This window comes from Tamandua tetradactyla, chromosome 7, assembly GCF_023851605.1.
Source record: "Tamandua tetradactyla isolate mTamTet1 chromosome 7, mTamTet1.pri, whole genome shotgun sequence".
NCBI classification, from domain to species: Eukaryota; Metazoa; Chordata; class Mammalia; order Pilosa; family Myrmecophagidae; genus Tamandua; species Tamandua tetradactyla.
In genome coordinates this window covers 171,145,516-171,161,821 of record NC_135333.1, presented here as the reverse complement: position 1 = coordinate 171,161,821, position 16,306 = coordinate 171,145,516, and the positions used below count along the sequence as shown (strand labels likewise).

The 16,306-nt window shown below is 42.2% G+C and overlaps 1 protein-coding gene across 1 annotated transcript in view; it reads left to right on the top strand.

Annotated features, from left to right (window-relative positions):
• The window catches only part of SLC5A8 (solute carrier family 5 member 8), a 51,001-nt gene that overhangs the window by 11,593 nt on the left and 23,102 nt on the right, over positions 1-16,306 (top strand). The window contains exons 4-10 of the mRNA XM_077111767.1: positions 1,772-1,839; positions 2,777-2,931; positions 5,949-6,089; positions 7,740-7,869; positions 9,584-9,672; positions 10,520-10,632; positions 13,145-13,212. Of these exons, the coding sequence (XP_076967882.1) occupies positions 1,772-1,839; positions 2,777-2,931; positions 5,949-6,089; positions 7,740-7,869; positions 9,584-9,672; positions 10,520-10,632; positions 13,145-13,212 (764 nt within the window). The remainder of the gene's footprint in view (positions 1-1,771; positions 1,840-2,776; positions 2,932-5,948; positions 6,090-7,739; positions 7,870-9,583; positions 9,673-10,519; positions 10,633-13,144; positions 13,213-16,306) is intronic.

The following is a 16,306-nucleotide window of genomic DNA, read 5'->3' as shown; positions in this document are numbered from 1 at the left end:
TATAATACTTCTTATTAAGAAATAACTTCTTATTAACTAATTGTTACCCTTTAAAACAGTTTGTATAAGAAAGTCAGGAAAAATGCCTGATTCCCTCCCTCCCCTTTAATTGCCAGTTTAAAAAAATGACGAATTTGTTCCCTACTATTGTCTAGGGTGACTAAGAATTTAAGCCCATTTGAGGTTATTTCATATTATTCCAGTTATTATTGTTATTGATACTCAAACTGTCCTCCAATTGTCTCCTGAATCCTTTTGACCTGCCTCCAGTAGTGCACACCAGCTCCCTTGCTTTCTGGTATGGTAGGAGGTTCTGGCATCCTCGCCTGCCAGTGCTGGCATCAGCTGTTCTCTTTAGGGGAAAATAGTATTTAGAGAATATGGTCTCGACATTAGGGATAGTCATTGCTACTGGGCTGGCCATTATTTTATGTCTTTTTTTCAGTGGACAGAGCTGGGGTGCACACACACACACCCCTACATGCATATTTGCACATATGCACCTACATATCTGGAGACACATATATATACACACATGCACATAAACATAATTGAAGTTTATACTAATATTTCCAATTCAGATTTTGTACCATAAGGTATTTGCTTAATTTATTTGGTTTTATCTTTTTGTTTCTTTTATTTTATACTGAAAAATCTTACTTATACTGTTATTAATAAAATTACTTAGTTGCTTTGTGCAAATATACATAACACTGATTTTGCAGTGTTGGCTGCACATTAGATTAACCTGGGGAACCTTAGACAATATTGCTGCCTGGATACCATTCCCTGTGATTCTGATTTAGTTGGCCTGTTGTATAGCCTGGTCGTCAGGATTTTAAAACCTCTGATGATTTAATGGTCAAAGTTGAGAACCACTGATGTAATTGTTTTAGAATAGCAATTCTAATATTAGTAATAAGATGATGGCCAAAAGCAATTAAAATTTTTTCTTTGTGGCTCTTTTTTTCCCCCTTAGAGTACATTCCACCAGGAACATATGTTGAATTGTGTTTTAAAATCTTTTAAAATGATTTCTCCTTGTGTGGCTATGGCACAAACTTGACATAGCTTGATATACAGTTATGTTCATTTGCTTCATTTTGCTTTTTAGGAGTTTTTAATTTCATTTTTTACAGTTTTGTAGAACATTTACATGGTTTCAAAGCCACATCTACAAAATGATACACGTTCAGAGACGTTTAACATATCACTGTCACCTCTACTTTGCCTTCTCCCTCCCCTATAGGTAACTATTTAAAAAAAAAATTATCCTTCTATTAAAAAAATATAATATCCTGCCTGCCTTCTTAGATACACTGCAGCAAACCATGCAGCCTTTCCCCAGTCTGGGTCTCATCTTAGTAACATGGGACACAGGTCTTTCAGGGGTTGATAGAGAAATGTGTTCATTGGAACCTTGTCTAACTGGGAGAGGAGACAAGGCCCTTCAGTCCCATCCAGTCTGGACAGCCACTTCAAATTGTTAAGTATTTCTTAGCTTAATTGTAATATAAAATGCTCTTTTAATGTGTCTAATCTAGCTAGAATTGGGTTTCTGTGTGGTCCCGGGGAGGGGGAAAAAGCCGGGTCTGTTAACCCATCCAGCGCAGTTGTTATGTTGCTTGTTTTGGGACGCTGTGAGCGTGGGAGCTGGTCTTGGGCCGGAGTGGAAAGATCGGAGCCCCCCAAGTGCCGCGCTCCCCCGGGGTAAGCTCCCCGGGGCCCTGGGGGAAGCACCTTCACACCTGCTCTGTTCTCTCTTCTGCAGTCACCGGGTTCGACCTGTGGGGTGCGGTGGTGGCCACGGGCGTCGTCTGCACGTTCTACTGCACCATGGTACGTCTCGGACCCGCCCCTGCCCCCGCGCCCACCGCCCAGGATCGGGGCCCGGCGGGCGGGTGCTGCGGAGGGAGCTGGTTCACACCCGTTCTCCTGCCCCTCACCTCTGGTGGTTTACACTGTCTTAAGGAATATTTGTTTGGTCTGGGGTAAATATCTCTAGAATATTGATCTTAACTGCACTTTTTCTTTCAACTGGCCAGTGTAGTGCTCCCTAATCTGGCCTCCTTCCCACCCACCCGGGCTTCTGCACGTAATCCCAACTGTGCTCAGGCTGCTCCTCAGCTGAGTACCCGTCCCCTGTAGGCAGGGGTGGCAGTCAAAATACATACAACCAGGTGGCAGAGGCACTGACAGGACCCCGTGCTGCCTTCGCACTGGCTCCGGCCTCCGGGAGCCCCGAGAGTCCAGGCCTGCACCCTGCAATGCTCCCCAGCTGCGGCATAGGGGTGGGCGGGACGCTTAGGGCAGTAGCCAGCACGCCACTGTTATAGTGTTCCCACAATTGCATGACCGTCTTTGTGCATGCTGGTTGATATCAGCCCTGTCCATAAGATAAAATCCATGGCATTCCCTTTTGAATTTGACTCTGAATTTTCTTCCCAACAAACTCCCTGCACCACGCCACTCCACTCCACTCCACCCCACAATGTAGCTCTAGCCACACTCGAAATATTGTTTGCTTAGACTCCTTCCTGGTTTTCTCCCATGCTGTTTCCTCGGCTGCGAGGACCTTCCTTCCTCCCCTGTACCAGGTTTGAAGGTTTGGCCTACACGCCACCTTGTCTGTAAAGTTCCCTCGGCCTGCTCGTCTCCCCTGGGCACGCTTCTGGGCCGCGTTCCATGTTTTCAGCATTTTTGCCCAGCGCAGTGAGAGGCATGTAGACGTAGAATGTGTGATGGACTTATGAACCCTAACACTTTCCCCTCAAAGGGTGGCATCAAAGCCGTCATCTGGACAGATGTTTTTCAAGTCGGAATCATGGTGGCTGGATTCGCATCTGTGATTATACGGGCCTCAGTGGTTCAAGGCGGGATCGGCTCCATCCTTGGGGACGCGCTCAGAGGCGGAAGGCTCAACTTCTGGAAGTAAGCTGCTCTTTACCTCTTGTTAATAGAACACACCTTTTGCTTTTTTCTGCAGAAATCCTCTCTTTATTTAAGCTTATATTAAAAAGCAAACAAACCACTGAAGATGTGGTACAGAAAATTGAGTCAGCAAGTCGACGTGTACGGTCCCCATGTCCGCGCCCCCCCCCCCCCCTTTTAGGGGTTAAACAGCCCTAGTGTGCATGGCGGCACTTAAGGTGGTGTTTCCTCCTGAAAGGGGCTTACAGAAAAGCGCATCTTCTTTCTTTCATATGTCAAAGTCTGAAATGGGTTGAAGAGTGGGGTAGGGAGATGAAAGAGGAGACAGTGGAACAATAAGGAAAGGAAGCCACTGAAGAGAAGAGCACGCACGAGGTCCATTTTGACAGTTCTTTAAGCAGCCTAGAGAATCTCTGTTACACTACTGTCCTGGCAGTATGTATTTCATTATTACCTATATGTTATTTCCAGAGAATCAACTAGAACAGTTATACCTCAAGTGACAGGATAACCACATGATGCAACAGTGAGAGAAAATGTCTTAAGTAGCTGTTTGGGTTTTTCTAAAGAAAGACCATTGGAGAAACTAGATATTTCACCCCAGATCCATCACCACAATTGAAAGAAACATTTAAAATGCCTTCCCTTTTGGATCAATAATACTGTCCTTGTGCAGCTTGTGTTCATTGTGGGGAGGGGCTCACTTTGCCCCGGAAAGGCTCCTTTTCTCTTTAAGCAGTCCTGCTCAGAGGCGGCGAGCTGAAACAGCTGGCAAGAAGGAAGGAAAACCATTTCTCACCTGCTGACACTCACCTTGTTTTCTTCACATGGGGACCAGAGTTTGAGCAGAGATTTCTCAGAAATTGAACACAGTGAATGTGTTCATTCTCAGCAATGCATCAACACGAATCCACTTCAGCCATTTCCTATCATTTTTCCTTTGACTTCAAGTCTGCGATTCCAAGGAGGGAGATATCCATTGGCTGGTGTGGGCATGTTCTCATCCCTTGGCTGGGGCAGAGCTGGATGTTCTCATTGACCAACCTCGGCACTATTGAATGGTAGTTCCCCCCAAACAAACCTAGGCTGCTGTTCCCAGAGGAAGGGGGATGGATACTGTGGTAGTTAGGTTCAGGTGTCAACTTGGCCAGGTGAAGGCACCTAGTTCTGTTGCTGGAGACATGAGCCAACGGTACATGAACCTTATCTGTTGCTGATTACATCTGCAGTTGGCTAAGAAAGGTGTACCTGCTGCAATGAATGATGTTTGATTTGATTGGCTGGTGCTTAAATGAGGGAGCTCAACACAGCACAGCCCAAGCAGCTCTGCATACCTCATCTCAGCACTCGCAGCTCAGCCCAGGCCTTTGGAGATGCAGAAAGAAATCACCCCGGGGAAAGTTGCTGGAACCCAGAGGCCTGGAGAGAAGGCCAGCAGAGACTGCCCTGTGCCTTCCCATGTAAGAAAGAACCTCGGTGGAAAGTTAGCTGCCTTTCCTCTGAAGAACTAATGAAATAAATCCCCTTTTATTAAAAGCCAATCTGTCTCTGGTGTGCTGCATTCCGGCAGCTAGCAAACTAGAACAGATACCAAGAGGCAGAAACAAATGATGGCAATTCTTGATTACATCCAAAATGCCTCCTGATAGGTGGGGCTGAGAGGAGAGGGTGTGGAGCCAATAATTTTTCTGCAAGTTGACGGCCACTTTATACACAGGAGAACACATCCTGCAATGTTGATGGTACGTTGGTACGGGAGTCTAAACTGAAAGTTTAGACATTTTACGACCTTTCCTTTGAAGGTTGTCAGCTATTAAGTAACAAGGAAAAATATTATTGTGCTTTAAGCTTTTGAGGAATGTCTCTTGTTATTCTGATGTGCTTTGAAGTATGTGGACAAGATGTCTGCTCTGGTTGAAAGAAGTGAAGAGAAAAATATTGAATTGGCATTTCTTGTGCAGCCTATAGTTGATATATATATTTGTATAGCCTAGAACACTGAATTGGACATTCTGAATCTTGTTTTCCTTCGTAAAGATAGATCACTCTACTCCTTGGCGGTCATCTTACATTAACTAGTATGGAGACTGCTTACTCTGGGGTAAAAAGCCAACACTCCTGAAACTTTTAGACTTTAATATGAAAATGTTGGAGAATGAAGTTGAGGCTCTCACATTTTCATAGGAGTGCTGAAATCTGCGTGAAGCCAGAGCACTCCGTTCAATTGATCTCAAAGATAAACTGTGAAACAGATTTGCAGAATTTCATAATTTTCAAAACACTTTCTTGTAGCTAATTCCTCAGAAGGTTTTCAAGTTCATATTGTGTATTAGGGATAAACAAAATCATTCCTCCTAAGGTGATACATTAAAAAGAGTTCAAAGATGTTACAACTATGGAAGTTAAGGTTTCTTGGTAGCAATATTTTGGACCCATGTACATGTCATAAATTGAGTTTTAAGTAATATTTTACCTGTGCACACAACATTTTAAAAAAGTGTTATTATAATGACTTATGGTCAGTTTGGAAAATGGAAAACTTTAAATTGCAGTAATTGAGTGACATCTTGAGCAAGAATATAAATTAGAACTCTGATCACATATGTGCCAGGAGTGTAATTATGTATACAAAATGTGTCAATTTTGAATTATCTCAATGCCATATCTACTGCCCCTATGTCTCTCTCTCTCTCTCTCTCTCTCTCTCTCTCTCTCTCTCTCTCTCTCGGTCTGTCTCTGTCTCTGTCTCTCTTTCAGTTTCATGTTCTTCTTTGTATCACAGCATGGCAGACTTGTTTAAACAAGTTTCCTAAGACCATGGGAGAGCGATTTATATAAATAGTCAGAATGATTGGACATTAATCCCTCAATCCCATATAAAATTTCCAAATATATGATAATATATATATGCTGCTTGCTTACAAAAATATTCCAGTATAATTTTGTGTGTGTGTATTTTTGTTTGTTTTGGGCTGATGGTTCAGGTTTTTTTTTGTTTTCTGTTCCTTTCCATTTAGTTTTAATCCCAACCCTTTGCAAAGATACACGTTCTGGACAATCATTATAGGAGGAACCTTCACGTGGACCAGCATCTACGGTGTCAACCAATCCCAAGTGCAGAGATACATTTCCTGTAAAAGCCGATTCCAAGCAAAAATGTAAGCCAAACTGTGGTGTATGAATCATTCATAACCATCATTGTCTTTATGGAAACTCTTTAAAGTTTAAGTATTTTGTATCATGAAATTCCGAGAGATAAATGGTATACTTTGTTGCAGAAAGAGCAGGCAGAAGGAGAAGGTACTGTAGGCTTTGAATCAGATATTTGAAACTATTTATATGAAAGATAGCAGCGGTGGGGCGTGGCAGTGGGGGTGGGGGTGGGCGTGGCGACAGGGGGCGGGGCCTCCCGGTGCCATCCACACTCCCCAGCTGGCGAGGCGCCTCCAGCCTTTAGGGGCTCCAGGCCCCGCGGTTGGGGGATTCGGAGCTCAGATGGTTGGGGTCGGGGAGGAAAGGTAGTTTCTGTCCAAGGGGGGCAGGAAAGTACTGCGCCGCCACCTGCCAGGGCTCCGCACGCTGAGAGAGAAGCCTCGGTCTTAAGGTCTCCCATCTGGAGGCGGGACGTCCACTAGCCGGGCGTCCGCAGGGTCGGGCCTCCCTGGAGGCTGGGGCGCAGTCTGGGTCCCCACAGGGCAGGGCAGGCTGTGCGCACTGAGGCCCCTGCCCCCACCCAGCCCCTGCCTCTGCCTGGTCTCTGCCTCTCTCTGGCGTCCTGCAAGAAGTTCTGAAGGGAGGGGGGGAGGGGGGAAAGGGGGAGGAGAGCGGGAGCAGGGGAGGGGGACCCCAGCTGCGGGTGCCTCAGTAGCCCAGGAGTCCCTCCGGGGTAAGGGAGGGGCTGGGCCGCCGGGGGGGTGGGGGGGTGGGGTGGGGAACATGACCTTGGGGGCTTTCTCTCAGCCTGGGCAGCTCACCATGCACCACTGGAAAACGTATGGCCGCCTTCATGAGAGATAGGTGGGGGGTTACCACAACACAACATGCAGCCACCGTTAACAAGTGTTTATTACACGCCACCCTCCAGGCTATGTGAGACACGTATATTTATATATATTATTCCATTTAGTCTTATAACTGTGAGGCAGACCTTATTATCTCCAGAGGCAAATGAAGAGACTGAGGGTCCAGAGAGGCTAAATTGCTTGCTCAGGGTCACATTTATACTCTAGTCTGACTCCAGTGCTGTTATTTTAACCCTTGCACCACACTGGGGCACACACTGTATATTGCAATGCTGAACGTCATCTGGGAAGGTTTCTGCCCGCGGAGTTCAGATTGTCTTTCATACTTAATGGAAACCACCTTTCAGCGAGTCAGGAGAGTTCCTGTGTAGGTGATAACAATATTTAGCATTTTATAATGGTATTGCTTTAAGAAAGAAAATGACCAACAGTCACTGCTTTAACTATTAAAATCCTTCATGACAAGAAGACCTGGTGGATTCTAATTAGATAAAATTATAAAGCTCAGAGTGCCCATGGGGACTCTCAACAGAGGGACTCACTCATTCAGTGGGGAAGCCCCGTCTATTCCAAATAATTCCGAATACATGGATATCATAGGTAGAGAGTTAGACTAAGATAAAATAAGTGGCATTCAGGTAACCAAAAGATAATGTGCAAAAAAAAAAAGACCATTCACGTGCTTAATGCATATAGAAGTATAGTCACAAAGGTCTCTTCTGTTCGATTTTCCTAGTTGCAGTCGATGAAATGACAATTGTCTGCTGCTTGGTTTTGCCTCTTTAGGTCTCTCTACGTGAATCTCGTGGGACTCTGGGTGATCCTCGTGTGCTCCGTGCTCTGTGGGCTCGTCTTGTATTCCAGATACCGCGATTGTGACCCTTGGACGGCCAAGAAAGTGTCGGCACCCGACCAGGTGCAGTGGGCGCCTCCCCTCGCGCCGGACGGGAAGGAGGGAGTAGTTACGTTTCCGTGGAGAAGGCAGGAAGTGGGCACGTGGTGGTCAGCTTTGCTTTCTATAAAGCATTTGCCCCCCTTTTATTTTAGCAGTCATTCCAAGAATGAAGAATGCCAGGTCCAAAATTAAAATATCTGGAGACATTTCCCATCAAGCATTGTTAAATACAATTATCTTCAGGCAGGAAATAGACTGGAGACAAGCCATGGTGCTGTGGAACATTCTGTGGCTATTGTCAGATAGCTGGTGATGAGCAGCTGATCTCCCAAACAGTTGTTGTTTTGTTTTTGTTTTTGCATGAGTAGGCACTGGGAACCGAACCTGGGTCTCTGCTTTGGCAGGCGAGAACTCTGCCACTGAGCCACCGTGGCCCCCAAACAGTTTTTAAATGGTGGTAAAACAGATGAAATAAGTGAATGTTTATTGAGTGCTAACTATGTGATGACTTAACATCAGGAGCTTTGCATGCTTTCTTTTGCAACCCTGTAGTCTTCATTTCATAGATGAAGAAATGAGTCTCAGAGGAGACATAGAGCGTGCCCAAGGTCATACAGTAAATAAATATGCAGAATTGCAGACACTCATTAAATATTTACCATGGGCCAGGTGTTATCAGTGCTTCATAGACATTTCAACTTCTAACCCTCACTGCTACCTTTTGAGTTAGGTTCTATAATCCCTCCTTTCAGAAGATGAGAAACTGAGGCAGAGAGAAACTAAGTAAGTGCGGTAACTAGTAACCAGCTAGTAAGCCTGGAGCTAGGATACAAACTCAGGCCAGGATGTTATCAGATGGTGCAGCTAGAATTTAAGCCCAGGATTAACTCCACATCTCAAGCTCTTGCCAAAATTATTTTCTAAGTCTTGCTTGTAAATTGAGTGCCAGGGGACTAATTAGAATGAAGACAGGCTGAATATTATGTCAGTGCAATAGTTACCACATATGCCCAGAAAAACACAACTTTGGGGGATTAGGAAACGAGTACAGCATTGAACTGTTGTTTTCAATTCTATCTTCACCTTATACCCTCCTTTTGTAAACATCTCTCAGAGAATCCAAGAATCATGTTTCCCCAGAAGACAGAGGCATTCTTCTATTATAGTCCCTCTAATCAAGAATAGTTAAAAAAAATTTTGCCTATTTTTATTGCACATAGTTTGTATTATGAAGACAATAGAGATTTTAAAAACTGGCCTTGAATCATCAAAATTTAAATTATGTTAAGCAAGTACTGTGTACTTAAGTACAGAGGTTATGAGGTGTTTAAAATATTTCCATATAAATAATTTATTATTCTAATGAATAGCAGTTACCTTTTATTGAGCATTTACTATATCTTAAACACTGCTAAATATTTTGCATAAATTATCCAATTTAACTTTTACAGAAACTCTGTGATTTTATTGATATAATTGCACCTGTTTAATAGATGAGGAGACTGTAAGGCTCAGAGAAATTAAGTAACAAAAGCTCATCCATATGAATCCAAAGCCTCACTCTCAAGTCATTTCTCCTAGTGTTAGCAGTTAGAGAGTTGAACTTTAGGTCTCTGTACATTTCAGGTGTGTGGGATAGTGCCCCTTAATTCCTGAAGGCTATGAGATGAAGGACGCATTCACTAAGTTGCAATAGCTCGTGGCACCTGGGGTAACGGATTTTGGAATTTTTCAGCTCATGCCTTATTTGGTACTGGACATTCTGCAAGAGCACCCGGGGCTCCCAGGGCTTTTTGTGGCCTGTGCTTACAGTGGGACGCTGAGGTATGGTTCCGGGACCTGTGGCGTCCTTTCCTTTGTTCTTGGGCATGCGCTGAGATGAGGGGGGACCGTGGGGCTGGGCACAGTGAGCACCAGGCCTTCCACCCGCAGTCTCCCCTCTCGGCTGGTCTCTGCAGGCGGGCAGCCTCTGGGCAGCGGGCTCCACGTTTACCCAGGGCCCTGCCGTCCATTCAACCATCACAGCCCTCGGAAGGTCACAGCGATGAAGGCCAGCTGATGGCAGCTTTCAGTGAGCCCCAAACATGGGTGCCTAAAGCTCGAAGTGCACATGTTGCAGAGGCATGTTCACGTGGAAAATTAGTGCTAAGTCTGTTTACACATTGAATGACATACACTGCCCAAAGAATCTTGTGTTTTGTAATTGCACTTTTTTTAATTGCCCTTGTACATTTTTTTCCAGCATTTGCCCCAGGGAATTAGTATCATCCCTTTTTAGAGTGTGCCTTAGTGAGGATCCAGGAAATTAAAATTTTTTCTATTTATGGCATATTTTAGTAAGGGCTTATGATAGTCCTTTCTGTGCATAAAGAAAAATATGTTATAAAGTTGTTATATAGTAATACTGGGGTATTTGTGTAGATTCTTTAGACAGACACTGACAATTAACTTCAAAGGGGAGGCCACATTAAATTATCCTTTTTGTTTTACTACCTTGTGTCTTTTACCTATCAATGCTGCTTGAAGCACTCTTGTATGATATTAGCTTCCATTAATCATAACAAGGTAGAAATCTGGTTATTAGGAGTGACAATTTGTTTTCCCTTTCTCTTTCCAACTCATGTGTTCTTAAAATTAAGATATTATAAATCGGTTTTGCTTCCCCTCCCAGCACGGTGTCCTCCAGTATCAACGCACTCGCAGCTGTAGCCGTGGAAGATTTAGTGAAACCTCGCTTTAGGTCACTTTCAGAAAGATCTCTGTCGTGGATTTCCCAAGGAACAAGTAAGTTTCTGTCTTTTGCAATTCCGTGTCAGCTCAGAGAGATGGTTGGCGGAGACTGAAAATACAGCATCCAATCCCCTGGGTTTGCATGTGCGCAAACAGATGCGTGCCTGTTATGTCACGCGGGACTCGCTCTGCAGCCACACGTGGGAGACACTTCCAGTGACCCACTGTCAGTGGGCCACAAAGAACATGTTTCAGGGGTCCTGCGTGGCTGTCTCTCCTGCATCTTTTCTTCTTATCCCACATTTCAGTTAAAATTCTTAGCCACAAGAGAAAAAGTCAACACTTTTTACTTTCAACTTTAGTCCACGGTCCTAAGAAATATCTTTAGTTTGCAACCAACAGCCTCGTTTTTCCATGCTCTGTGTGTGAATCGAAGATAAAGAAACAGTGTTAGGATTTTTAATGCCACTTGATTGTCCCATTGCTTGCGTTGACTCTCCTGGAGATAATCATACAAGAAATGTTAAACTTTTATTTTTAGGTTGTAGAACATTATTAGGGGTAAATAGTAGCGGAGTCGAAAGGTTTAAGGGTCACCAGTTCCTACATGTGCCAAAAGTAACATATGACTCAGAGAAATCTCTTTGTTTTGACATCTTGGTATAAGTATTTTGAAATGAATGGCTAACAAATTTGTTTTAAAAAAGAATCTTTAACCTCACAGAAGGACACTATTAGATTCTCAAGAAACAGGAAACGATACTCTCTTTTGAGCCATAATTCTATATATAATTGCCATGGCTGTGGCCTCAAATAAGTACTTTTTATATTTTTCAGTGGCCCTACATTTAAATAGCATTGCATCATTTTATCATGTCCCCAGTTTTAACTTTGGAGCATAATTTCAGAATGATGCAGTACATCCTAAAGAGTATTTCAACTGGCGTATTGCAGGATTATTGAAGCTATGCGTCCAGCAGAATGGATAGAAGTGTTTGAGGTCCCAGAGACCAAATCCTGCTTTATCAGTTTACTGGCTGCATAGTCTTGAGGAAGCCCAGTGACCTGTTTGAGCCTCGTTTATTCAGATGAAAAATGAGGGCAGTAACACCACCTGTGCGGCTACTGCGAGGTTTAGAGAAGATGGAAATGAAGCAAGAGATAGTAGCTAGTGTTCAAGGAATGATGCTAATGATGATTAATAGCAAATAAACTCTGCTAACAGAGATGAAATGTTAATTTATTTTGACTGGTTTTCTAAAGTCATTGTCTTAGTGATGTGCAGTAAAGACACCAGAGGGAAGAAAACGGCAGATGATTTGAGGGTAATAACCTTGAATATCAAAAACCATAATGGTGACCTTTCATGACCGATCAAGTGGAGAAGCAGGCTAAATATGTTGGGAATATTATTTATTTCAGCATTAGGAGGCATTACAAAATCGTTGCCACGTGAGCTTTTTGCAGGACATAACGTTTTTGATCATTTGGTGCAAAAAGATCATTCGGTCAGTGTACTTCACAAGTGCAGGACTCTGCCAGTCAGACCATAACATGACATAAAGAATGTACAAATCTCATGATCTCCTCTCCCATTTTTTGTGAGTATTTTGAAATTTGAGTGTGAAATTATATTGATCAATTTCAGGTGATTTTTGTCTGAAGGATCTCTTAAAAATAAAGCTTAGTATGGGCCATGGTGGCTCAGTGACAGAGTTCTCGTCTGCCGTGCCGGAGACCCAGATTCAATTCCCGGAGCCTGCCCATGCCTAAATAAATAAGTAAATAAAGCTCAGCATGGACAAATTCTATAATTTTAAAAGTAATACAACTATCCTGGAAAAATCTCTAAAAGACTGAAAATCAAAAGAGAAAAATGATCCCATAACCCGATCTCTAATGGTGGCTCTAGGGTTTCTAATAAGAGGTTGTGGGGAAGCAATTTGGTACAAAGGGATTTTATATTATTTATCTTGAAGCTGCCTCTGCTAGTTCAATAGAAGGAGCTTGGGGGTGATCAAGATGGGCTTCAAGTTCCAAACCACCCCTTGCAGTGGCTGTTACCACCTCCCAGGAGAAATGAGCGCTTCCCTGTCCCCATTACCACCTCCCAGGAGAAATGAGCACTTCCCTGTCCCTTTACCACCTCCCAGGAGACATGAGTGCTTCCCTGTCCCCTTACCACCTGCCAGGAGACATGAGTGCTTCCCTGTCCCCATCCCCTAGTGCACAGAGAAAAGCTCTTTCCTATTTTTAGCAGACTGGAAGCAAAGACCTGAGCCTTCCTTTGTGGAAAAAATGTTTATGGAGGATTAGATTAATAATACAATAGTTTTTGGTTTTAATATCCTTATAGCTAATTCTAGGGGTTCTTTACTTAAGTAACCTGATGCTGTAACTAATCCTGTCATAGCTGATACCCCTTTCCTTTTTGCCCTGGCTCTGGCGTACCTGGCCATACTTCCCCACAGTGAAGCTATTCACTTGGACTCACACGTGTGTAGCTTATTTGATTGAGAATTTGAACTCTGGGTCTGGCTCACCCAGCTTGCTCTCTGCTCCTTAGGTGTGCTGTTCGGAGCCCTGTGTATCGGGATGGCTGCGCTGGCCTCGCTCATGGGAGCTTTGTTACAGGTAAGAGCACACCCCAGGGGTCTGAGCCATCACCACTGTTCCTTCTTCTAATATGGAGGTGACCACGCCCCCAGGCTTCCCTCTATGGAATCTACACACAGACCCATCAAGCCCATCAAGGAACACAAGCGACTAATCATTTTCTTTCTTTCTTTTTTTTTTTTATTAATTAAAAAAAAATTAACTAACACAACATTTAGAAATCATTCCATTATACATATGTAATCAGTAATTCTTAATATCATCACATAGATGTATGATCATCATTTCTTAGTACATTTGCATCGATCTAGAAAAAGAAATAGCAAGACAACAGAAAAAGAAATAAAATGATAATATAGAGAAAAAAATAAAAAATACAAAAAATATATTAAAAAAACAACAAACAAACAAAAGAAAAAAAACTATAGCTCAGATGCAGCTTCATTCAGTGTTTTAACATAATTACATTGCAATTAGGTAGTATTGTGCTGTCCATTTTTGAGTTTTTGTATCTAGTCCTGTTGCACAGTCTGTATCCCTTCAGCTCCAATTACCCATTATCTTACCCTATTTCTAACTCCTGATGGTCTCTGTTACCAATGACATATTCCAAGTTTATTCTCAAATGTCGGTTCATATCAGTGGGACCATACAGTATTTGTCCTTTAGTTTTTGGCTAGACTCACTCAGCATAATGTTCTCTAGGTCCATCCATGTTATTACATGCTTCATAAGTTTATTCTGTCTTAAAGCTGCATAATATTCCATCGTATGTATATACCACAGTTTGTTTAGCCACTAGTCTGTTGATGGACATTTTGGCTGTTTCCATCTCTTTGCAATTGTAAATAATGCTGCTATAAACATTGGTGTGCAAATGTCCGTTTGTGTCTTTGCCCTTAAGTCCTTTGAGGAGATACCTAGCAATGGTATTGCTGGGTCGTATGGCAATTCTATATTCAGTTTTTTGAGGAACCGCCAAACTGCCTTCCACAGTGGTTGCACCATTTGACATTCCCACCAACAGTGGATAAGTGTGCCTCTTTCTCCGCATCCTCTCCAGCACTTGTCATTTTCTGTTTTGTTGATAATGGCCATTCTGGTGGGTGTGAGATGATACCTCATTGTGGTTTTGATTTTTGCATTTCTCTAATGGCCAGGGATGTTGAGCATATCTTCATGTGCCTTTTGGCCATTTGTATTTCCTCTTCTGAGAGGTGTCTGTTCAAGTCTTTTTCCCATTTTGTAATTGGGTTGGCTGTCTTTTTGTTGTTGAGTTGAACAATCTCTTTATAAATTCTGGATACTAGACCTTTATCTGATATGTCATTTCCAAATATTGTCTCCCATTGTGTAGGCTGTCTTTCTACTTTCTTGATGAAGTTCTTTGATGCACAAAAGTGTTTAATTTTGAGGAGTTCCCATTTATTTATTGCTTTCTTCGGTGCTCTTGCTTTAGGTTTAAGGTCCATAAAACCGCCTCCAATTGTAAGTTTCATAAGATATCTCCCTACATTTTCCTCTAACTGTTTTATGGTCTTAGACCTAATGTTTAGATCTTTGATCTATTTTGAGTTAACTTTTGTATAGGGTGTGAGATACGGGTCCTCTTTCATTCTTTTGCATATGGATATCCAGTTCGCTAGGCACCATTTATTGAAGAGACTGTTCTGTCCCAGGTGAATTGGCTTGACTGCCTTATCAAAGATCAAATGTCCATAGATGAGAGGGTCTATATCTGAGCACTCTATTCGATTCCATTGGTCGATATATCTATCTTTATGCCAATACCATGCTGTTTTGACCACTGTGGCTTCATAATATGCCTTAAAGTCTGGCAGCGTGAGACCTCCAGCTTGGTTTTTTTTCCCTCAAGATACTTTTAGCAATTCGGTGCACCCTGCCCTTCCAGATAAATTTGCTTATTGGTTTTTCTATTTCCGAAAAATAAGTTGTTGTGATTTTGGTTGGTATTGCATTGAATCTGTAAATCAATTTAGGTAGAATTGACATCTTAACTATATTTAGTCTTCCAATCCATGAACACGGTATGCCCTTCCATCTATTTAGGTCTTCTGTGATTTCTTTTAACAGTTTTTTGTAGTTTTCTTTGTATAGGTCTTTTGTCTCTTTAGTTAAATTTATTCCTAAGTATTTTATTCTTTTAGTTGCAATTGTAAATGGAATTCGTTTTTTGATTTCCCCCTCAGCTTGTTCATTGCTAGTGTATAGAAACACTACAGATTTTTGAATGTTGATCTTGTAACCTGCTACTTTGCTGTACTCATTTATTAGCTCTAGTAGTTTTGTTGTGGATTTTTCCGGGTTTTCGACGTATAGTATATCATCTGCAAACAGTGATAGTTTTACTTCTTCCTTTCCAATTTTGATGCCTTGTATTTCTTTTTCTTGTCTAATTCCTTTGGCTAGAACCTCCAACATGATGTTGAATAATAGTGGTGATAATGGATATCCTTGTCTTGTTCCTGATCTTAGGGGGAAAGTTTTGAATTTTTCCCCATTGAGGATGATATTAGCTGTGGGTTTTTCATATATTCCTCTATCATTTTAAGGAAGTTCCCTTGTATTCCTATCCTTTGAAGTGTTTTCAACAGGAAAGGATGTTGAATCTTGTCAAATGCCTTCTCTGCATCAATTGAGATGATCATCTTTTTTTTTAAATTATTTTTTCTTTTTTTAAATTAAACTTTTTATTTTGAGGGAACTGTAGATTCACATGCAGTTGTCAAAAACAGTGCAAAGAGATTCCTTATGCACTTTATCTTTAGTCTTTAGAAGTTTAACCATAATGTATCTTAACATGTATTTTTTTTTTATTCTATCTGAGGTTTGTGCAGATTCTTGAATGCGTAGGTTTATATGTCTTGCCAAATTTGGGGAGGCCAGCTGTGATTTCTTTGAGTACTTTGGAACCCTGTCATCTTTCTCCTCATGGACTCTGATAACACAAACTTTAGGTCTCTTATTATAACCCCACATGGCTTGAAGGCTCACTTCATTTTTTCAGTCTATTTTCTCTGTTGTTCAGATTGGAAATTTCCTATTAATCCATCTTAAAGTTCATTATTTTTTTTCCCTCTGTCCCCTTATA